The 24809-nt window shown below is 38.6% G+C and overlaps 2 protein-coding genes across 5 annotated transcripts in view; one reads left to right on the forward strand and one right to left on the reverse strand.

Annotated features, from left to right (window-relative positions):
• The window catches only part of papss1 (3'-phosphoadenosine 5'-phosphosulfate synthase 1), a 34400-nt gene extending 28894 nt beyond the window's left edge, over window positions 1-5506 (reverse strand). Inside the window, exons 1-2 of one of the 2 annotated variants that reach the window (XM_017463308.3) lie at window positions 5338-5506; window positions 481-595 (exon numbers count right to left, since the gene is read on the reverse strand). In XM_017463308.3, the coding sequence (XP_017318797.1) occupies window positions 481-595; window positions 5338-5406 (184 nt within the window). In that variant the 5' untranslated portion in view covers window positions 5407-5506. Of the gene's footprint in view, window positions 1-480; window positions 596-4035; window positions 4183-5337 lie in introns of those variants that run through there. The other variant, XM_053679874.1, reaches the window with a different exon arrangement.
• A 2158-nt stretch (window positions 5507-7664) lies between these two features.
• pkd2 (polycystic kidney disease 2) lies at window positions 7665-23710 on the forward strand. 3 transcript variants are annotated; one of them, XM_017463300.3, is made up of 15 exons: window positions 7665-8670; window positions 10044-10157; window positions 11897-12030; window positions 13248-13498; window positions 15098-15322; window positions 16198-16426; window positions 17093-17263; window positions 17357-17538; window positions 18292-18412; window positions 19912-20010; window positions 20149-20270; window positions 20365-20482; window positions 20802-21028; window positions 21190-21337; window positions 21619-23710. In XM_017463300.3, the coding sequence occupies exons 1-15, from the start codon at window positions 8265-8267 to the stop codon at window positions 21844-21846; spliced, it is 2775 nt and encodes a 924-aa protein (XP_017318789.2). In that variant the 5' UTR covers window positions 7665-8264; the 3' UTR covers window positions 21847-23710. The 3 variants fall into 3 exon arrangements, with proteins under 3 accessions (XP_017318789.2, XP_017318790.2, XP_017318791.2); XM_017463301.3 differs by having other exon boundaries at window positions 20865-21028; XM_017463302.3 differs by having other exon boundaries at window positions 20868-21028.
• Window positions 23711-24809: the final 1099 nt, after the last annotated feature.

The raw sequence follows: 24809 nt of genomic DNA on the forward strand, positions 1-24809 counted from the left end.
TAATTTCTGGATACCCAAAGGAATACAATCATGTGCTCTCGGTCTTGAATCATCTGTTGGACTGCACACTGTCCTGCAGCTCAGTTTGACATGAGGAGGGCAACTGGAGGCAATAATTTGGACAACTCCTATTGCTCATTGTGCAGTCTATTTCCAGAAATTATGCATCTCATAACCTACTCATCACATCCTTAAAACATCTGGTAGTACCAACAACTAGACCTGTCTGTACAGATTTTTTCTCAGACCTGATTTTTTCTTTATACTTCTGTAGAAGTAATGAAGGCCTTTTCAGTGGTGAAACTTTGTGGTTTTCAAGATTATACCACAACGCAAGTTGCCGAACCTTAGTGCTTCGACACACCCGAATAAAATTGATCCAAAAGCCTGAAAACGTTTCATTTTGGATGTAGACGCATATTCCTTCCTAGCTGATGTGCTACAGTTGAACAAATCAAAGCATTTCATTGCTTGTAATACCTGAGAGCCAGACGGTGCATCCCCGGAAGCCTCCTCGCGTCCCGACGGCTTGTCCGCGTTTGTTTCGGCTCACGTGGTGAGCTTGGTAGGTGACATTAGTAGCCCGTTGCATCCCCTGAAAGAGACACAATCCCATTTACTCCACGAGACAATGCATGTATAATGGTGATCAAGCTAACTTAGACATAAAACGTGTAGGAAGAACATACTGCATGTGACATGCAATCAGAATTTACAATTGCTACATTATCAAAACATGTACAGTGGTGTGAAAAAGTATTTCACATAGATCTCTTTTGTTTTTGTGTATATCTCATACTAAATAGTTTTAGATCTTCAAATGAAATACAACATAAAACAAAGGCAACCTGAGTAAACACACAATACAGTTTTTTTTTTTATTGAAGCCAAAAAAAAAAAAAAAAGTTATTTAACACCCATCTCCAATGTGAAAAACTAATTGCCCCCTTAAACTTAAAATCTGGTTGTGACACTTATAGCAGCAATAACTGCAACCAAGCTCTTCTGATAACTGCTGATCAGTCTTTCACTTACTTCTAGGACTAGGACTTACTCCTGTGCTTTGGATCATACAGTGCGTTTACATGGACAACATTAATCTGATATTAACCTGATTAAGACAATATTCTGATTAAGAAACTTGCATGTAAACAGTGACAACCGATGACCTTAATTCGGCTAAAGTCATACTCGAAGTAAACACAAATGGAATTAAGACGTGTGGAGTATTCCTGCTTTAGTCGCATTATCGACGTGCATTACAGACATGTACACACCTTAATCACACTATTAACATCGTATGGGGGTTTTCACCGCATTTTGCGACAGGACACGTACACACACGGCAGTGCTCAACCGTTTGACGGCAAACAAGAGAGCACAGCTGCATCCGAAGCTAAATGCTGTAAACGTAATAAAGTAAAATAAGGAATGTAAATTCGACAGTATTTTCCAGATATAAAAGTGCAGTAACTTACAGCAAACGATATGATTTAAAGTCGATCAAGTCAAGGTCTACATTACCTGTAAATTTACTCACACTCAGAATCACAAGTAGAATACAAAGTTTTTCTGAATTTGCGGGATTTTCATGAATACCTCATTTCCTTTGTAAAAGCGCTTATGAAAGATTTGCGCATAAATCTATGCATAAATCCAGCTTGCTAAATGAGGCCCAATGAGCCTAAAAAGCGCAATATGGCATCCAACAAGGTTCTGTTTTAGGCCCCATTTTATTCTCAAACTACAGAATTTACACTAAGAGGACTTGGAGGTCACAAACTTTCTTCCTCAGACACCTGACGATTACGGCTCCATCTGATGGAGGCTGAGGTCATGTTGGGAACAAAAGATAATGTTGACAAACAGTAAACTGAAGAAAGTCATTACCAGTGACTCTGGGAATCTGCTAAAGCTAGCAGCATCACATTATGTGCTTATGATGTCATGCGCCAACGACTAGGAAACAGCTTATACTTCAGGTTCGTAAAAAACCTGCTAGTGTTCCATTTGAAACAATACAACCCTTCTAAAATTCATACACTAGATGGTAGAGTACACAGTACATAGTGCAAGTGTATAGTACGTCATTTGGGACACAACTTTAGTATTTACTCTCCATCTCTTCAAGCACCATATACATATACACTCGATATATGTTTAACAGAACAAAGTACATTAATATACATTTCAACAGAAATTACAATCTCAATTACAAAAGGGGAAATTAAACATCAATCAGTAATACACAGCTAACCCGGTGAGAAAGCATGGTTTAAACTGAGATTTAAAGACAGAAATAGAGGAGATGCCATGGAGGCTCTGAGGAAGAAAGTTCCACAGTTTAGGTGAAGCTACACTGAAGGATCTCCCACCAAAAGTGGATAGACAAAATCTAAGGACTGGCAAGATCGACTACAAAGTCCTGCCTATGACGTTTAAAGCTCTGAATAGCTCAGCTCTGGTGTATATTGCTGAACTCTTGAAGCAGTATAGCCCATCCCAATCACTTCACTAAGATAAGGCAGGTCTACTGTTAAGCCTAGGGACTGAACTATTTTTTTAATTTATTTATTTTTTTAACCAGTGGAAGATGTTTCTCTAACAGCTGTATTAAAACTAAACTAAACCCAAGTCACAATTCTTGCATCATTTATAAAGTTAAATATAGATTTTAAATTAAGGAACAAAACAACAAACCATGCCACTATACAAAAAGAATGCAAGCCAGAACAACAACAAAAACATCATCACAACACGATTATAAGAATTACTTTGTTAAAGGGTCTGTTTATTGTTAGTTTTAGATAATGAGGAACGTCTCTGTGTATGAACATTAATATTAACGCATTAACGTTACAGCCGGAACTACCTGTGCTGATATGAAAACAACGCGCACCTTCTGTCCAATCGGATTCGAGCATTCAACGACGCTGCGTTATTATGATTTGTAATTCTTATAGATTTATTATGAATTAAATAGTGATGGTAAGCAGTGTGGATTCAGAATGAAAAGCATCATTATGTGGCTCTAATGAGCACATTTTCTAGGTCAGCAACATCATACTCGTTTCCTGGAAGTGGTTATTTATTTATTTAAATAACTGCTTTAACAATGATCTGGTATGAAGCAGATAATCTGGGTGAACCTCTCCATTGCCCGATGGGTTTACACAACAACCAAGAAATCTGCGCAGAGTATGCAATTATAGCTCTCACAAACTTAATCCAGGGTGTTGAACTATTTGTGCTGCTATCATGATGAGTCATTCCACTACTTTTTTAAAACAGGAGGATAAGTGTACGATAAGCGGTATGGAAAATGGATGGATGCTTTACGTTTGTCAGATTGTTAAAGACCAAAAAACCATCAACCAATGTTTTTGTTGTAAACAAAAATCGTTAGCATTCACAGAAAAATTATATTTTTTAAAACAAAATCTAGAAAAAAAATACACAATGATTCTGGACATTCACAAGGTACATTAATCGTGAAGTCTGATACAATTTTTTTTCTTTAGGTACAGATGAAGCAAGGAATAAATCCCATTGCACCGCAACACTAATGAACAGGCAGTCAAACAGCACTATGGGTAATTTAGTGAAAGTAAACCAACTCAGAATTTCATTCAATCTTGACTGGCCATTGAACATAAGTATAAAGTTGTTCAGTGTAGTTTTTCTTCTTTCTTTAAAGTTCTCTGATTCACTTCTGATTTAAAACGTGAATTTGTGTAGTAACTAAAGGGTTCTTGCATTTTCTATTTAATAATAAAGATATTTCAGTTCAGCAATGTAAATCCCCCAGACTTTTCCTACACAGCTAGAACAGCGAACAAATTAACATAATTTGCATTAGAACACACTACAGATAGTACACTATATGGCGAAAAGTATGTGGACACCTGACCATCACACCCATACGAGGGCCTTCTTCAAACTCATAGCACAAAGTTGGCAGCACACAATGGTATACAATGTGTTTGCTTGCTGTAGCATTTCAATTTCCCTTAACTGGAACTAAGCGGCCCAAACCTGTTTCAGTATGACAATGTTGCTGTACACGATGAAGACATGGTACGCCAAGGTTGGAGAGTAGAAGAATCCTGACCTCAACCACACTGAACTCCTTTGGGATGAACTGGAACGTCAGACTTCACTAAAGCTCTTGTGGACGAATGAGCATAACTCACTACAGCCATGCTCCAAAATCTAGTGGAAAGCCTTCCCAGAAGAGTGGAGGTTATTATATGGAAAATAAGAATAGAGCATGAGTGTGATGGTCATGTGTTCACAAACTGTTGGCCGTATAACAGGCCAGGTAATATGTAATATATGCATATTAAATATGTATATACACACAGTACCGGTCAAAAGTTTGTGGACGCGTGACTGAAATGTTTCTCACGATGTTAAAAAGCTTTTGATCTGAAGGTGTGTGATTAAATGTGTGAAATCAGTGTTGTAGACAAAAATATAATTGCATCAATGTATTCATTTCTTTCATTGGAAAACTAACATTTTATTTACATAAAAATCTTATTTTAAACGAAGCGAAATATTCCGAAAATCAGCCGATAAGAGTCTAGTGAACTCCTTTAATACTGTTTAAAAAGCATCTTAGGGAAATTCCTCAAGAAATCGGTTGAGAAAATGCTAAGAATACATTTCTGGAAATTCAAGGCAAAAAGTATGTCTACTTTGAAGATGCTAAAATACTAAATTATTTTGGATTTTTTTTTAATCACAACATAATTCCCATAGTTCCATGTGTGTCACTCCCGGAGTTTTGATGACTTTATTATTCTTCTAAAATGTGTGTGTGTGTGTGTGTGTGTGTGGGGGGGGGGGTAATGATAAAGAATAAGTGTGTCTAAACTTTTGACCGGTAGTGTGTGTATATTTACAAAGCATCTAAACAAGAAAGTATATTTGCCACAAACACTTTTTTTCCCCTTTGTTACTCCCTAAGAGGTAAAAATCCAGTAGTAATGCATTACAGATAGTACTTTACTAGTACAAGACTACAGTACAGTACCAAAATTAATTTTCAAAGCCCCTTTCTTCCTGCTAGGATTGTAAATCCCACTTTTATTCATTATAGGAGTTTGAAATGAAAACTGGAAATTAACTAGTTACTAATAAGAGCCTGTGTTTATAAACAGACCATAGAAACTGATATAGAAATGCCCACTATGACCAGTGTATCCATTTAGTCTGTGTAAACAAACACACTCAGTGTTAGTTACATGTATCAGTGTTACAGTAACACTGTAACTACACTGGAAGCTACACCAGTACCTGGGGCACAGGGAACAGCTCAGAAGCTTTACTCACCCAGTTTTTAACTGCGTTACTCAATTTCTGTTTCTTGTGCGAGGTTGCAGAAGTCTCCATCTCTGCCATTTATCACCTTACACGAAAATAAAATGTCTCTCCGAGCCGGCTTGGTAATGGACGGCCAACACCAGCTCCAGCAGCAAGGAGGCGTTACACGTCACGACGCCACGACACCGGAAGTGACGTACTTAAACCTAGAACTGTGTCTTAGTGCCACCTAGTGAGCGGAAATCTTTCTGCGCTGGTGTGCTTATTATTATTTTTATTTTTTTTCAAATTACGCTTTTTAGCCTGAAGTTTTTAAGCAAATTTTAACCAAACCCTGTCGTGAGGGTTTATCCCCTCCTCCACCACACCTAAATATTGCCTAAATATTAATTAAACAGACTGTTGTTATGTAAGGAATAAACATAACACCTTGGACTTGATTGTTTTCCTAAAACAGCACGTCCTGAAGTATTGCATTAATACTTATAGCCTGCTATAGCAATTTGCCAGTGAATGCAGGTTTCACATTTGTTAATGAATGAAGTGTACATATGCTCTGCAGAATTTTCAAAATGTTAATTTTATATATATATATATATATATATATATATATATATATATATATATATATATATATATAATGAAAATTGCATTGTGTTTTTTATTTAGTTCTGTCCTGAATAAGTTATTTCACATAACAGATGTTTGCGTATAATCCACAAGACACAATAGTAACTGAATTTAAATAAATGAGCACTGTTCTTCAGAAAAATCCTCCAGGTCCTGTACATTCTTTGCTCTTCCAGCATTCTGCATATTTGATCCCTTTCCATCAGCGACTATATGATATTGAGATCCATCTTTTCACACTGAAGACGACTGAGGGACTCGTACACGACTATTACAAACAGTGCAAACATTCAGTGATGCTCAACATCAGTGATTTGAACGGGATGATCAGTGTAAATTGTTATTATTTTGTTTAAAGATCTTATTTTTTTCCATTTAGTACTGCTCTTCAGAAGCTATATAAGTTAATACTAACATAATACTTTATTAATCCACAGATGGAGAAATTAGGGAACATAAGATGTTTATGTTTCTCAGAAGACAAAAATTTACACAGCCACTAAAAACCATTTACAATACATTTCGCAGCAGGTATCTTGTAGGTATTATAATTAGATCCACTCATCTGGGAAGGCTTTTCACTAGAATTCAGAGTGTGGCTGTGGGGATTTGTGCTCATTTACCTTCAAAAGCATTAGTGAGGTCAGGCACTGATGTTGGGTGAGAAGGTCTAGGGTGCAACTGGCATCCCAATTCATCCCAAAGGTGTTCAGTGGGGTTGAGGTCAGGGCTCTGTGCAGGACACTCAAGTTCTTCAACTCCAACCTTGAAAAACCATCGCTCTGAGCACAGGAACATTGTCATACTGGATGCACAGGTTTGTGCCCCTTAGTTCCAGTGAAGAAGAGAAATTGTAATGCTACAGCAGACAAAGACATTCTAGACAATTGTATGCTTCAACAATGTAGCAACCGTTTGGAGAAGAATCATATATGGGTGTGTGGTGGTCAGGTGTCCGCATACTTTTGGCCATGTCGTGTATAAATATGAAAAAAAAATTTTTTGTATTTTAAAAATAAAAACACAAGAAATATCACCAGGGTTCTCTATGACTGAACTTAGTAACATAGGTCGCGAAATTAAAAGCATAATTAAGGTATTTTAGAGATCATAAAGTCCTATTGGCTGTTGAAAATGTCCCTCATAGTTTCTGTCCAATCAAGGAAATGGGGGCGGATGCAATAATGACTGTTGCCTAACAACAGGAGAAGCATAACAAACGAAGGCTATGCAATCTTTTTAAATGTGAAATTCCAGTAAAAGTGTACTTTATATGGTATGAAATAATGTTTTTCAATCCATGTAGTGCACTATAGCCTTTAAGTACGAAGGCGCCATTTGGTACAACAGATATTTTTGTTGTTTGCTAATTTGCTATGAAAGTGTTGTTGCAATATATCTAAGAATTAACGTTTTTCCCCCCACAAAAACCCCCCAAACAGATTAAACAAACAAACAAAAAAGTAAAAAGAATTATGTATTTTAAATTGGAATTTTTGCCTCTTTTATAATCAAGAGAGCACAAGATCTCTCCAGATGTTCACAAGCAGACGCCATCCGCGGTCGAATCGGATTCCTAAACTAACGAGACCCGGGACGCGTCCCAAACCCGTTGTATTCTACTAAGTAGTCATGGAAACACAACGTCACCTCTTATGGTCATCACGTTCGCGCGTGAATACTATTTAGTGAGGCGGTATGCTATTTGGGACACAGCCGTGGAGAATTTGGGGGAAGACTAGTGGGAACAAGATGGCTGATACAGGACGAGAAGAGTGTTTCGCCTCTTTTTGACAAAATAACCGAGGACTTGGGCATCCGAAAATACTGTGGAATTTATCATTTAAGCAGTAGGCGTTTAGTTAAGTGTTTTGTTTGTTTGTTTGTAACTTTGGTATTTTTTCCTCACTAAACCGCTAACTTCATACCAGGGTGAAGTTTTTTTTTTTTTTTTTTTTTTTTTGGACGAAGTTTTCCCTTTATGTATTTCTGTTTAGTCAGTAAATAATGCTATTTTGTAATATTTTACAATATTGTTGTGTTTTAACAGTTTACAAACCAGTTTAAAACAATATATATATATATAAAGTTAGCATAGCATACTTTGTTAACTTTGCGGACGTTGAAAATTGTTTTGCTTGAGATGTAGGGTTACTTTTGTTTTTCTCCACTTAGCGTTTTTGAAACTGTTCATACTGTTAATACCTGGCTTTATATCACAAACTATGTTTTTCTGAAGCTCCCACTTATATTAAAAAAGCAATATAAATTAAACTCGAGAGAGAGAAGAAGAAGAAAAACAAAAAATGAGCTCTAGTCGAGCCCGTTGTCAAACAGCCAGAGCTCCAAGCTCTGCGCATGCGCACAAGCCGCCGCCGGCTGAAGGGCTGGAGATGGAGAGGATGGAGCCGCAGGGAGAAGTGGGGCTCGGGGTCCCCGAGGATCAGTCCTCTCCGTCTTCTAACTCCAGCTCCAGACAGGCGTGGAGCCGGGACAACCCGGGATTCGAGCCTGAAGACGGCATGGAGGCGAACTGGAGCCCCGGGCGGAGGTCCTTATCCGACACTTCGAGCAGCGGCAGCAGCGGACTCGGGAGTTTCACCGGCGGGAGCAACGCGCGCATCCACCGTGGACTTTACCCGACTCCTCCCGCTGATGGACTCCATCACGAGCCGCCAAGCTTGGGAGCGAGGATTCTGGAGAAAATCAGACGTAATGCATGCCTTCTGAGCTCCTGATCATTGCTTATTAACTTTTGAGCTTAACTGTTCATTATGTAGTGCAATATTTCAAAAGTTTGACCATTTTCAGGGGTGTACTGCAAAAGTAAAGTCACTTATTCCCAGAAAAGTATGGATTGTCATTAATTAATCACCAGAGCCATATCTCCCTACAGTTCTGGACTGGTTTCCTACTGAGGCTAAGCAGGGTTGAGCCTGACCAGTACCTGGATGCAAGACCTCATGGGGAAAACTAAGGTTGCTGCTGGAAGTGGTATTAGTGAGGCCAATAGGGGGCGCTCACCCTGTGGTCTGTGTAGTGACACTATACTGTAAAAACAGCACTGTCTTTCGTATGAGATGTTAAAAAAACGAGGTCCTGACTCTCTGTGGTCAAAATCCCAGGATACTTATGGTAAAAGATTAGGGGTGTAACCCCATTGGCCCTTCTCTATCATGGTCCCTTAATAATCCCCATCACCACTAATAGCTGGTGTGTGGTGGGTGTTCTGGAGCACTATGGCTGCCATCGCATCATCCAGGTGGATGCTACACATTGGTGGTGGTTGAGGAGACACAACCCCCCCCCCCCCCCCCCCACAATGTAAAGTGCTTTGAGTGTCTAGAAAAGTGCTATATAAATGTAACTGTACCTAATATCATGTAAACATCTGGTATTAAAATACATCTTGAGCGATCCGATTACAGGTGGACATCCTAGGTGGATTTCTGTTTCCGCTTCATATCTCGGACACCATGCAGACACATGTTCGCACTTATGGTCAACTAACAGTAGCCAGTCCACCTATGTGCATGTTTTTGAGAGGTGGGAGAACTTGGGAGAACCTGGTGCAAACCCACGTGGAGAACATGAGTAGCTCAGTGACCACTTGTGATGGGATTTTCCAGTTTTGCCCATGGTGCTGTTTAAATAGGCAGTTGATCGTATGTTGCATAGATGCCTTCATGTTCACGCAGTGGAAACGTTACATGGTGTTCTATTTGGGTCCAAATATACTGCCTATAGAAGTGGTTGAGGGATGCCTCATGCACCAGACCTTACACTTTGATTGTCTGTGATGAATTTTAATACCATGTGTGAATGGAGAATGAAGTTCCAATCCTTGCAAATGAATCCTGATTCTGTAAACTCGTACAGTAATATCCCAGAATGCACGTCAACTACTTAATGTACAAATGAGATACACTAACCGGTACAGAATACCTGAAAGTTCTTAGGAAGTAAGGCATCATTCCATACGCAGTGTTACCTTGTTTTGTGAACGTTTATGAGACAATACATTTGGTAATATTGTGTAATTGTAATATTGCAGTTTGATGTTGAAGTCTGCTCGATGATTTCAGTTCTGTGGGGTACACGTCTTCTGGAGGAGAGGGACAGCAGCAGAGAGATGTACCTGAAGAATGTACTCCGAGAGATGATCACCTATGTCCTTTTCCTCGTCACCTTATGCATCTGTAAGTGAAGCACACTGATGCATGCTAAGCTTCTCCTAACAGGTTTGCACTTGAAAGAATTACTACTGCCACTATAGTACTAGGTGTTTTCCAAAATATAACATGCAGTATTGATGCATTTTGCAAATTATAACTAAGAACTAAATATTTTTGGTATAGTCGTTGCAGTGAAAATTTATTTATTTTTTTATCCATTTATAGTTACAGCATAAGTTAGTTCCTGGTATAATTTACAGTATGCTGTAGCAACTACAAACAGTCGTTTCCTCATCAGCCTCTCTTTTTTTTTCTTTCTTTTTTTTTTAATACAGCAGCATTACGTTCCACAGAAAACGAAAAGCCCTCTGTCTCGAAGACTTTCCCATCTTTGTTATAGAAAACTTTATTACAGAAATTAATTACATGTTTTCTTAAAATCTATGCGGAGTGGCTACCATACAAGGCCTGGTGTAAGTTGTTACTATAGAAACGATAACACACTATTATATACAGTGCTGTGCAAAACTCTTAGGCACCTGATTTTGTTTAAGTGCAAACTTTGTTATAGACTTTTATTTTATGACTTCTACATTTTTGAGTCAGTACAAACACATTTTAGATTTCTTAACATTAGTTTTCCAGCACAAAATTAAATGTTAAAGATTTTTATTTTTTTTTTGTATGTTATTGAAGAAAGCAGCATCTTATGTAAGAGACCACTTTTCAGACACAAAAAAAAAACAAACATAATGAAGGCTGCTGGGTTCTGCTGCTAAAATGAGAAGTAAGTGTGACAGTCAAGAACCGTGTCTGGTTCTGCAAGATGCTCAGTAAAACGTATAGCTCATTTCATTATATAACTGTACTAATTAGTAGTACCTGAGACTACTCTCCCTTTTTTTTTTTAAGCAAAGGGTCATCATTCCAAATATTGACTTTGTTTCATTTATTGCTGTTTATTGCTCTTTTTAGTATTTTTAAAAATATAGAAACATTTAATTTGATTGTTTGTGAAGGGAAATTTGCTCTACAGCATAACTTTGCACGTGCCTGAGACTTTTGCACAGTACTGTTTACAGTATATAAACCTGTGACTTGCCTTGCAGCTGGAACAACTTTCAGAGCCGCGATTATACAAAATTAATCAACACCTTCTGACCAATCAGATTCAAGAATTCAACAGCACCGTAGTACAGTAGTACTACACCGTAGTCATTGGCTTAGTGTTTGTATTTGTGTACGATTGTAACTGGACTCTACTTCATCATCACTTTATGGAACTTCTCAAACTGTGCCAGTGATGACAGCACAAAAGTATTCTTCTGTCTGAAGAAGACTGGAACTAGACGAACAATTAAAGAGCAGCAGGATGACTTACAGTCGCATTTTTCCAGTTGATTACCTGCAATCAGAAACATAATATGGAGATTTGAGTATTCTGAGTTCAGTAATAAGGAAAAACATATGGTCCTGTTTTTTTCCCTACTGGTTTAAAAGTCTGGCTTTGGCTGGATCGTTATACAGTTTCCTGGCAGAACCATTTTAGCACATGAGGCTAGCTCTGAGGGAGCAAAAATGGAAAAAGGGGAAATACTCCTAAAGCCATCTTAGAAGAAAAGCAGGCCTGTGAAGGAACTGCAAATTTTATAGCATTCCAGTTCTATATATATATAAAAAATAAAAAGACGCAAGAAACGAATTTATGGGAAGATTTATTTATTTATTTTTTAAAATCTTTTTTTTGTCTGAATGCGTTTCAGTAACATACGGGATGGTGAGCACTAACATGTACTACTACACCAAAGTCATGTCTCAGCTCTTCCTGGACACGCCGCTGTCGAGGGGAGATGCCACCACCTTCAGGAGTCTGTCCACCATGGAGGACTTCTGGAAAGTAAAGACCTTTGTATTGTATTTCAATTAAATAACTTTGCTCATGTTCTTTTTATACAGGTGCATCTCAATAAATTTGAATATCATGGGAAATTTTTTTTTTCCGTAATTTAATTCAAAAAGTGGAACTTTCATATATTCTAGATTCATTACACATAAAGTGAAATATTTCAAGCCTCTTTTTGTTTTAATCTTGATGAGTATGGCTTCAAAAATCCAGTATCTCAAAATATTAGAATAAAGAATTTATAAGACAGAAATGTCGACCTGAGAAGATCTCTAATCAGCTAATAAACTCAAAACACCTGCAACCTGAGCCATTAATCTCTCAGTCTGGTTCAGTACACAATCACAATCATGGGGAAGATGGAAGTAAATGCTGTATTTCATTTGGAAATCAAGGTGCCAGAGTCTGGAGGAAGAGTGGAGAGGCACAGAATCCAAGTTGCTTGAAGTCCAGTGTGAAGTTTCCACAGTCAGTGAGGATTTGAGGATCCGTGTCATCTGCTGGTGTTGGTCCACTGTGTTTTCTCAAGTCGAGTCAATGCAGCATCTACCAGGAGATTTTAGAGAGCTTCATGCTTCCATCTGCTGACGAGCTTTATGGAGATGCTGATTTCCTTTTCCAGCAGGACTTGGCACCTGCCCACAGTGCCAAAACTACTAGTAACTGGTTTGCTGACCATGGTATTACTGTGCTTGATTGTCCAGCCGACGCGCCTGACCTGAACCCCATAGAAAATCTGAGTCACCAGACCCAACAATACAGACGAGCTGAAGGCCGCTATCAAAGCGACCTGGGCTTCCAGAACACCTCAGCAGTGCCACGGGCTGACTGCCTCTATGCCACACCGCATTCATGCAGTAATTCCTGCAAAAGGATTAAAGCCCTGACCGAGTATTGAGTGCATAAATTAACATACTTTTCAGAAGGTCGACATTTCTGTATTATAAATTCTTTATTCTAATATTTTGAGATACTGGATTTTTGACTTCCATGAGCTGTAAGCCATAATCAAGATTAAACCAAAAAAAGGCTTGAAATATTTCACTTTGTGTAATGAATCTAGAATATATGAAAGATCCACTTTTTTAATTAAATTACGGAAAAAACTAACTTTACCAAGATATACAAAACATTTTTTTTGTGTATACATTTTTTTTTTCTACATCTGTTTTAACATGTGATCATTAAATGAAGTAAGCCCTTCATTTCAGTACACAGAGGGGCCTTTCCTAAATGGGATGTACTGGGAAGTGTGGTACAACAACAAGAGCCTGCCGGAGAACCAGACCCTCATCTATTATGAGAACCTGCTGTTGGGAGTCCCGCGCCTGCGTCAGGTCAAAGTTCTCAACGAGTCCTGTCCTGTTCACGAGGAGTTGAAGGACGAAGTGTACGACTGCTACGGAGTCTATGCAGCTGCCTACGAGGACAAGAAATCATTTGGACTGAAAAACGGCACTGCGTAAGACAAAAAAATCAATTCACTTAGAATGTAAAACTCAGTGTTTTATGCATTTACCATAAAGTGATGTGTATTATGCCGTATTTTGTAATTAAGACTGTATGTTATGTAGTATAGGTACCTTTTATTGTATAGATTATCTAAAATAGCAAAGCTCCTAGCAACATGGTTTCAATTGTGTAAAAAAACAAAAAAAACAACATTTTTTTGTGATTTGTAATTTAATAAGCTTTTACCAGTAGTAAGAATTCAAGTAGTATATATCCCTAACAATTGTTTAATTATAACTGAAAGCTGTAAAAACTCTCATTTTCTATCTGAACAGAACTGTGGGCATGTCACATCACATACTGATTGACAGTGGGGACTTACCTTGATTTTTAACACTTTAATATCTACAAAAACCAAACCAGTGCAAAGAATTTTACAACAGAATTATTTTTCTTCTGCAAATGAGAAGGGTTTATTTATAATATATATTTTTCTTAATAACTATAGATTCTTTATATAGAGTATATTGTATAAGTGTTTCCCAATCCTGGGCCTCAGCAACATTGCACATTTTAATGTGTTGAACTAAAGATCATAAGTCCGGACATAAAGTGTGTAGTTAAATCATCCATTGCGCTGGTTTAAAAATTTGTCCTGCGATCTTGTGTACTTCCACAATAAAAATGGAAGCATGAATGCAAAACAGTCACCAAGAAATGAATGATCAAAAGGGTGTAGTCTGTCACAGAACACATAAAACACAAAATGACAGTGGATTTCATTTTCTGGAAGATTTTCCAGAGTAAATTTGTGCTGGGCGGGGGGTCTATGAAATTTATTGTAAATGTAAAAGGGTCTCTGGTTCCAAAAATGTTGAGAACTGCTGTACTAATGTTTAAATTTGATACACCAGCTAATATACTCAATGTAACTAGAGGTCGACCGATTTTTACCGATAAGTAAGTTGGACGGTATCTACCTGCCGATAACCGATTCATCAACCATTGATTGATTTTTTTTGCTTTGATGCTGAATGAAAATGCAGCACTCGAAGTAAAATATTGCTGAACTTTATTACAAAAACAAAACGTACTTACTGTACCATGAACATGTACTGTATTTTAAAATAAATGAAATAAATATTAATATATGAACTATTAATAAATATTAAAGTAAATAAAAAATATACATCCAAACTGAACCAAAAAGTAACACCCCAAATAACAAAAAAACAGAGACATCCAAAATGAATCAAAAAACACTTCAAATAACACAACAAAATTTGTCAGTGATAGTTTTTATTTCTCCTCTAGAGGCCGCTAGAAGTACCGTATAAGGACTGCGGACCCTTCTCAGCCACTTCTGCATCAGACGCAACCGGGAAAAACTATCCGTGTAGTTTTTTGCCGATAACCCATAGTTCCAGCAATCGGTTATCGGTGCCAATTAATCGGCAAAACCGCTCAATCTTTCGACCTCTAGGTGTAACTGGTTACACTTTTAGTAGTTTGTAATCACAAACATAGTGGCACATTCACACTCTGCTACATTAGGCTTCTACGAAACAGTCTGAACCCCTGTGTGTGTGTGTGTGTGTGTCTGTCTCAGGTGGGTGTACTCTGAGGAGAGCAGCCTCGGGGAAAGCAGCTACTCCGGTGAAGTGGCCACATATAGAGGAGGAGGTTTCTATCAGGATCTGTCCCGCACCAGAGACGAGTCCGGCAGACAGCTGCAGGAGCTGAAGGCCAACCTGTGGCTGGATCGAGGCACCAGAGCAGTGTTCCTCGACTTCTCCGTCTACAACGGCAACATCAACCTCTTCTGCATCATCAGGTACACACACAGATCCACAGGAGATCTCACTCAAGCGATAGTTGACTGATCAATCAATCAGCTGAATCAGAGTGAGGAAAATATCTGCTGGTTATTGAGAAAAGGATATTTACCTACAACAACTTTATTACAAGAAACTATTTCTAATTTAATTTACAACAAAAATAACTACTGACCTAAATGGCACCGAACGGATATCAAAAGAAAGATGTACACATTTCTATAGCGGTAGCATTTATTAGTGTACCCTAATTTCAATTCCATTGATTAAAGTAAAATTTAAATAGTAAAATTATGACATAATTTTAAAAAAAAATCACAATAGGGTGCACGGTGGCTTAGTGGTTAGCACGTTCGCCTCACACCTCCAGGGTTGGGGGTTCGATTCCCACTGGGGCCCTGTGTGTCTGGAGTTTGCATGTTCTGCCCGTGCTGTGGGGGTTTCCTCTGGGTGCTCCGGTGCATCCTCCCCCAGTCCAAAGATATGCATGGTAGGCTGATTGGCATGTCTAAAGTGTGTATGTGATTGGCACCCTGTCCAGGGTGTACCCCGCCTTGTGCCCGATGCTTCCTGGGATAGGCCCGTGACCCTGAAAAGGATAAAGCGGTATGGAAGGATGGATCTCCATTATATCCATTAGAATAATATCCATCTCAATATCCATTTATATTCTCAGTATCTCAGTAAAGTGTATTGTGACTACATGTATTGTGTGTATTTTATCATGATATGCTAGTGAACTGAAAAAACGTGCTAGGCAGCATGTGTTGGGCAGCTAAAAGTAAAAAGTCAGGATTTTTAAACATTCAAATGGGGATTGTTACCTTTAAGTATGCAGCCAATGAAAAAATTGCGTCTTTTACGTCATTTACAGATTGCTGGTGGAGTTTCCAGCCACAGGGGGCGCTGTGACTTCATGGCAGTTCCAGACTGTGCGCTTGGTGCGCTACGTGTCCAGCTGGGACCACTTTGTGGGGATGTGTGAGGTCATCTTCTGCTTCTTCGTGCTGTACTACATGGTGGAGGAGGTGCTGGAGATCCGGCTGCACCGCCTGCGCTACTTCAAAAGCTTGTGGAACTGCCTGGATGTGCTCATAGTAATGGTACTGCAGCATACTGACTTAACTTGCACCCTGCCCGTGCAGTTGAGATGTAGCGGAGAGTTTTTTTTGTTTGTTTTTTTGTTTTTTTAAATTTTAAATCCAGTGCGGGTCCTGATGGATATTTCGCTGTGTTTGCTTGCTCTAATTATCAACTTCATTATTGAGAACTTCCAGAGTTTGAAATGAGTGTGTTGGAGCAAATAATGCTGAAATATGTAGCGCAGGAAGACCAGGAGTAGGATTAGAAAGTACTGAGCTACAAAGACTGGTTTAACTCTATTCTTGGGACAGTCATGCCTCGTCAACAGAGACATTGTTATTTTTAGTTACACTGAAAGTTGGGAGAATTGGCGATGAAATATTTTACATTCGTTAGATTTCCTTCCTAACAAGACAAATGTTTCCCCCATGTTGTTTTTCTCACTTGCCTCCCAACTTGCGACCCGATCGGTAAGGAAGTAAAAAAAACAAAAAACAACACTTGACATAACTGCCCATTTCTGAAAAGATGAACAACCTTAAAAGCAGTCATGTTACGTCACTTCCCGTAGGATTACGTGGAAATTTAGCGCCGACATGTTTGAGAAAGTGAAACGTTCCAACGTTGCATCATAATACTGCATATCTCATAATACTCAGCCCTGTTTCTCTGCATATCTCTCTTAGCTCAGCGTGCCAGCCATCATTATGAACATCTACAGGACATCAGCAGTCAGCAACGGGCTGAAGTTTCTGCTGGAGAACCACAGCACCTACCCGAACTTCAGTCCGCTCGCTCGTCTGCAGGTTCAGTTCAACAATCTGGCCGCCGTCATCGTCTTTCTCGCCTGGGTCAAAGTGAGCCTCTTATCTTAGCCTCTATATCCGTTCACTGTTTATCCTCTGTCCAGTTCACATGTTCAACAGCAAACTCGGTCACTTTTTCTGCAGCTATTCAAGTTCATCAATTTTAATAAGACCATGAGCCAGCTGTCCAGCACCGTGTCCCGGTGCGCTAAAGACCTGCTGGGATTCGCCATCATGTTCTTCATCGTGTTCCTTGCCTACGCGCAGCTGGCGTACCTGGTTTTCGGGACACAACTCAACGACTTCAGTACCTTCCAAGCCTGCATGTGAGTCCAGGAGCCCCTTAACTCTGATGTCTGCCGGTCTATCTGTTTCTTTAAGCATTTTATCGCAGAATATAACACATTAAAGTGAGGAATAAAACACTTAGTGGCAACCATTCATAGGAAAATGCAGCACTACACAAAGCAGAGTTACTGTTCTACAACAACAACTGATACTTTTCCTATAACAGCGCATACCAAAGTGTTTTTATTTATTAAAGCATGGCTCACCATACATTTTATTCATTTGTTGTTGCATTTAATGTCAAGGAAGGTCCATGTTATCTAAGGTAAGTTCCTGTCATCACTTTCATTATAGTAGATAGTCGTTTATAGCTTCCTCTCTGTAAAACCTGAGAAACCACAAACTCAACTTAATCCACCCAGTCAACATCATCTGACCAATCAGAATCTGTAATGCCTCAATTTATGTTGCATAACTTGTGGTAGAGAAAGGCGACCTTGGATTGAGAGAGTCACTATCTGAAATAACATTATTATTATTATTATTATTATTATTATTATTATTATTATTGTTGTTGTCCAGGAAGTTTAAGTGTTGCATAACCTCTTTGCAATAACTTGGTTAAGTAATTGAAAATGGATCAGTAATCCTCAAATGATTCAAAGTTTGCCATTGCCCTGTGTGTTTGTTTTTAAGCAATTGTAATATAGCATTTACATTAAGAGAAAAAAAATTAATAATTCTTAAAGTGTCTTCTCATACTTACTTTCTCTCACCGTCTCCCTGTGCAGTTTCACACAGTTCCGGATTATTCTAGGAGACTTCGACTTCTCGGAGATCGAAGAGTCCGACAGAGTCCTGGGGCCGATTTACTTTACCACCTTTGTTTTCTTCATGTTCATGATTCTGTTGGTGAGGAACTTCAGTTGTTAAGGAACTGGAGTCCATTGGGCTTCATGAGTGAAAAGAAAATCAGACTTGTATCTGTTGCTGATTAAAGTAGGAGTATGTTTACAATATAACGGTCGTTATTTGGTTTAAACAACATACTACGATAACTTAAATCGGATCAAAGCCACGGGATTTCAGGAAATTCAGCAGTCTGTATTTTAGTGTTTCTTTCCCTTTACTACATCTTTACATGTATACAAATGTAAATAAATAGAGAAGAGCGCCCACACATTAATTTAAGATGATCTAAAGCAACATTATTATTATTATTATTATTATTATTATTATTATTATTATTATTATTATTATTATTTAAATGATGCTAAAATAAAGTTTTTGCATTCAGGGAGAACTTTGTGTTGCGCTTTTACAGAGGGTTTATAGGCAGCTTGCAAATCAAACGTAGAGGCTAAAATATTATGCCATTAGGAAATAATACAATTATTCTGCAGCTCATGTAGACATAGTCTTCCCATTATCAGATGATTTATGTGCATGTAATCTCAATAGTTGAATTGTGGCCAAAACTCTATTAGTTGAATGAATGAATGCCTTTTATTGTCACTATACACATGTACAATGAAATTAAGAGCCACTCCTTTTTGTTTCGTGCCAACATGTACAAAAACTTAAACAAGATAAAATAAAATAAAATAAATAAATATAACAAAAATAAATAAATAGATAGATAGTTAGTTAGTTAGTGAGTTAGTCAGTTAGTCAGTTAGTCAGTTAGTTAGTTAGTGCCCGGGGGGTGGGGGGTACTATAAAATGCACAGTTCTGAGACACTATATACCTATACTGTGAAATCAGTACATGTATGTGTTTAGAATGGTTATAGTTTTGGGGGAATAAAACTATTCTTGAATCCATTATATGGCCAAACATTTCTCACCTATATGTGCTTGTTGAACTTCCCATTCCAGATTTAGTCTCCTTTTTCTGTTATAAGCTCCACTCTTCTGAGAAGGCTTTCCACTAGATTTGGAGCATGGCTGTGGGGATTTGTGATCATTCAGCTACAAGAGTGTTAGTGAGATCAGACACTGGTATTTGGATGTTGAGGAGGTCTGGGGTGCAGTCGGCGTTCCAGTTCGTCCCAAATGTGATCAGTGATTTTGAGGTCAGGGCTCTGTGCAGGACACTCGAGTACTTCTACTCCAACCTTGGTGAACCATGTCTTCATGTAGCTTGCTTTGTGCACAGGGGCAACAGATTTGGGCAGCTTAGATCCAGTGAAGGGAAATTATAATGCTACAGCATACAGAGACATTCTATACAGTTGTGTGCTTCCAACATTGTAGCAACAGTTTGGGGAAGAATCACATGTGGGTGTGATGGTCAGGTGTCCACAAACTTTCGGCCATATAGTATGAGTATATATACAGTAGTTCTATAGAGCCAACTGGTTTCTGTAATGATGACCTTTTTGTTAATTATTCCCTCTTTCTCTCTTCAGAACATGTTCTTAGCCATCATCAATGACACGTACGCAGAGGTGAAGGCTGATATGGCACAGCAGAGATCCGAAATGGAGATTACTGACCTCATTAAAAAGGTATTTTAAGCACATGGCCTTTGCACCTAGCATTCATTTGCTTTGAGAAAAAAAATCTCAGGACCTAAATCTAGAGAAATGCTAAAAATTAAAAATAAAAGAATGGAGAAATGCATAAAAAGTGGTGTGCTTTATTAGGGCTACCACAAGGCCATGGTGAAACTCAGGCTGAGGAAGACGGCGGTGGATGATATCTCTGATAGCCTTCGTCAGGCAGGAGGGAAACTCAACTTCGACGAACTCCGGCAGGACCTGCGAGGGTGACCAGAACTTTGCCTTACTAAAATTCTTAACGATGATGAAAGCACAAGATTGATGTGCGTGCTGAGTGAATATGCGCTGGTGCATTTGCAGAAAGGGACACTCGGACGCTGAGATTGAAGCCATTTTTGCCAAGTACGATCTGGACGGAGACCAGGAGCTCACTGAGCACGAGCACCAGCAGATGAGGGACGACCTGGAGAAAGAGAGAGTGAGTAAATAAATGGAAAGTTAATGGGCCTGATTTATGAATTTATTTGTAAATCGTTTACAGGAGCAAGAAAAGTGTAATGATAAATTGTACGTTCGAGGTAATTCGGATTATTTTAATTTTGTTAAATCCTGACTGCTGTTTTAATCTACTATTTTGTGAAACTGTTTTGTAAAAAGAAATGTTATTTGAGGCAAATGTGTGACTTATTAGTTAATTATTACTTATTAGCTACAAATTTACAAACAGCTGGTTGGGGGAAAATTTCTATTTTTATCTGAACTTTTGCATTAAGAAATATTCTTTGTCATTAAATCAGATGAACACACACATACAAACACACACTTGTACAGATGCTCAGTGTCTCTCACACACACGCCAGGAGGACTTGGATTTGGAACGCAGTTCGCTGCCCAGGCCTCTGAGTGGGCGGAGCTTCTCCCGTAGCCAGGACGACTCGGAGGAGGACGACGACGAGGACAGTGGACACAGTTCCCGTCGCCGTGGCAGCAGCTCCGGGGGTGTGTCCTACGAGGAGTTCCAAGTGTAAGCTTCTCATTTATGTCATGTCTAGAAACAAAAATATTAACAGAATATCTTAATCATATCAAATCAAAACAAGCCAAATATGAGGTTTTGATTTGTGACCTAGCAAAAGTGAGGTGGATGTGTAATTTATTATTTTTTTTCCTTTCTCTTCCCCTCAGCCTGGTGCGGAGGGTAGACCGTATGGAGCACTCCATTGGCAGTATCGTGTCCAAGATCGATGCTGTCATTGTGAAGCTGGAGGCCATGGAACGGGCCAAGCTGAAGAGGAGAGAGGTCCTTAGCCGACTGCTGGATGGTGTAATGGAGGTGAGGCCTTCACCATAAAGACAACTGAAGGTTCTCTACGAACCAGTGACAAGGTGCGACAAGTAATCGGTTCCTACGAAATCCAGAGAAACGAGGGGCTGTAGTCATGTGCTTGACTCCAGGGAGCCGAGGGGCTGTAGTCATGTGGTTGGCTCCAGGGAGCCCAGATTAATTTTGATATTTTTGTTTAGAATTTTTGCTACTTATATCCAAATTTTCTTGTGTGCACATTCATAAGAAATTTTGCATTTTCACTCCTTCGTATTATGTCTCTCTCTCAGGATGAAAGGATGGGAAGAGATACGGAGGCTCACAGGGAGCAGATGGAGCGGCTGGTGCGAGAGGAGCTTGAACGGTGGGAGTCGGACGACGCCATCTCCCAGGTCAGCCATCAGCAGGCTACTCCTGTTGGTCCAGGAGCTCAGCCCCGCCCACGCAGCACCCGCCCCTCCTCCTCACTGTCCACTGAGGGCCCAGACACCGGAGGCAATGGAGGTGGACATGTGTAAGACCTCTTCTACTACCCCCATGGCCTTATTAAGTATTCCAACACTAAATGATCACCTTATGTCAGCATTTTCCTTTGTTTTATGCACTCTGTGTATGTGTGTATATGTATGTGTGTGTGTGTGTGTGTGTGTGTGTGTGTATGTATGTGTGTGTATGTATGTGTGTGTATGTATGTGTGTGTGTGTGTGTGTGTGTGTGTGTGTGTATATATATATATATATATATATATATATATATATATATATATGTATGTATGTATGTGTGTGTGTGTATGTAATATATAAAATGGTACATTGATTATTAAGCAGGAGTGTATTCTGAACATTAACTAAGGTACAGTGGCACAAACTTTAATCAGCTTTAGACCAGGCACTAAGCAAAATAGGTCTAAGTTTATGCATTAAGGTCATTTTTGACAAAATGATGCAAGGTATTGGATTTTTTTTTTCTTTTCTCACACACACACACACACACACACACACACACACACGTGTGTATATATATTTAAATAAGTAATTTACTTATTATTTTCATGAGGTCCATTTTAGCATGAAATTATTTAATCACATTCTTAGTTTTCTATACCAATTAAATTGGAATGAGATGGTTTTAATAACCCAAAATATTTCATATTCAAATGCATTTGAATATTTGAGACTATATGTCTATACTGCCACAAACAGAGTGAAAATTAGCATCAGAAATACACTGTATATTGAAATCACATTGATGATAGTGTGCTCGTGATTTTCTATGTTTAAGAAAGCAACAATCATAAACTTTAATGTTTGGGATTTCTTTGCCTACAATAATGCTTGCTGTGTTTGTAAAATGTTGCTAGTGTTACATCTCCATTGCCACCAAGAATACGGGTGAAAATGTGCCATCCTAACTCATTTTCAGAAATGTTTTATGTAATTCTTTCATACATAGTGTCCTTATACATGGACAGTTCACTAGCCAGAAACTGCATTCAAACAGTCCGAGAAAAAGATGAAGGATTTTATACACACACACATTTGTTATTTCTGCATTTAGTTACTAATTTAAATGAACACATCATACAATGAATGTCCCTCATTTTCAATACCAGTAATCTGAATTCAGTTATATAGGGACTCATAAAGGTCACAAAGTACTTTTGTATTTGTATTTAAAGCACAAGCATTCGACCATGCCAGTTGGATAGATATTTGTCACACATCTGTAGCTGCTTTCAGTTAATATAGTTGCATGAGCAGCATGCGTTGTCATGTAAACCTATACCAGATGATGTATTCCTTATTAATGTGGTTTTTTTTTTTTTTTTTTCTTCTTCAATTTTATGCCTAATGTAACTTGAAACAAACTTCGATTCGGAGTGCATGTGCTTTCATGGGAAGCTTATCGTGTGTTATTTGACTTGTATAGCTGAAGTTGCAAAGTTTTTCGCTGATATTAGTTTTGCCTCACCAGAAATTCAGACATTCATTGTCAGTAACTCCTATGTTACAATTTCTGTACCAATTTCATTATCTTTACCAAGATTTTAAAAAAAAAAAATTTGTGTGTGTCGGTAATTTTGTTCAAACTGTAATCTCAACATGCATATTTTTTGACACACCTCTTCTCCACACTGCTTTTGAATACTGCATTTGTTTTGTTTTATGTATTTTATATTCCTTTATTAAGGCTGATATTCAGTATGGCGCTATATTTTTCTATTTGCCAACGTATATGTACAATGTGTGCTCATATTCCAGTGAGAGCAGAACTTCTATCAGCAAACAGCTCTGGAGATTTGGCTCTGTATTTCTGAATGTTTTTAATCAGTATTACCGTTTTAAAATCTGCATTGTTTTGAGAATAAAATATTTGCACATAGTCATAGTGCTGGGTGATTTTCCACAGGGATAGAAAACCATGAACCATGACACTGGATAGTGAGAGAGTAAGATAGAAGTCTGCAGTATCCAGGTGAGATTATGAATCAGGAAGGTGAGTTAGAAGAACGGGGGAGTACAGACACCAATCCAAGAATAACGTTGGTAAAAATAAATCAAATAAAAAAAGCTGTGTCAACTGAACAGAACCAGCGGCTGGATAGAAAATGGGAGCTAAACTCAGTTACATGGAGAGACAGACGGTGCTGCAGATAAACAGTTAATAGTCATCTTTTCTATAGTTAAAAGAATGCAGCAAATCAAACCACACTTCAATTAACAGCCACACATGCCTACAAATGACATTTCCAACTTCAGTGCTATTTTCAGTGCTCAGCAGTTAAGATCATGGACTTCTGATCAGAAGGTCATGAGTTCAAATCCCAGGACCACCAAACTTTCACTGCTGAACCCCTGAGCAATGCCCTTAGCCCTCAATGGCTCAGTTGTATAAACGAGATAAATGTAAGTCGCTCTGGATAAGGGTGTCTGACATGTGCCATCAATGTAAATGTTACACAATCTTAATACTATAACTTAAAATGCACTTAGCTCTGCTCAAATATTTGATTCTGGAACTGAGAGCGCGCAGCATGGAAGCTCATGTCCATTATCCGAGCCCTGCTTACATCTCAATGACTGGCCTTCTGTGGATGGAGAATTTGATGTATACAGCAGTGACTGGGAGGCGCAGTCGAGTGCACACCTCTACATTTCATACAAAGTGATATGAAACGGTTACACTAAAAAGAACATTTTTAAAAAACTAAGTTGTACAGTTTGTAGTTGAATGTGGAATTGGATTCATCAAGACTGAAATCCATAAAGACGTAGCACCATAACACCACGGCTTCCATCTCAGTGTACATTTAGCCTGCTTTCTTTACTGTCAGCCTTACTGGTTTTTCCACCACCCAAACTAGTGGACATCTTCACAACGGTGACTAGTCTATGATATTCCTATTACACACACAACGGTGCAGGCAGTCAAATAAAACAATGGACAAGCTAGGAATAGAGGGCCAAGTCATAAATGATAC

The sequence above is a fragment of the Ictalurus punctatus genome, chromosome 3, assembly GCF_001660625.3.
Source record: "Ictalurus punctatus breed USDA103 chromosome 3, Coco_2.0, whole genome shotgun sequence".
NCBI lineage: Eukaryota > Metazoa > Chordata > Actinopteri > Siluriformes > Ictaluridae > Ictalurus > Ictalurus punctatus.

Bases quoted from the DNA above. Each gene is read 5' to 3' on its own strand.
- pkd2 (XM_017463300.3), top strand. From the start codon at position 8,265: ATGAGCTCTAGTCGAGCCCGTTGTCAAACAGCCAGAGCTCCAAGCTCT. The intron at 18,413-19,911 runs GTGAGGAACTTC...TTCTCTCTTCAG, and splicing joins TCATGTTCATGATTCTGTTG to AACATGTTCTTAGCCATCAT. The intron at 21,029-21,189 runs GTAAGCTTCTCA...TCTTCCCCTCAG, and splicing joins TCCTACGAGGAGTTCCAAGT to CCTGGTGCGGAGGGTAGACC.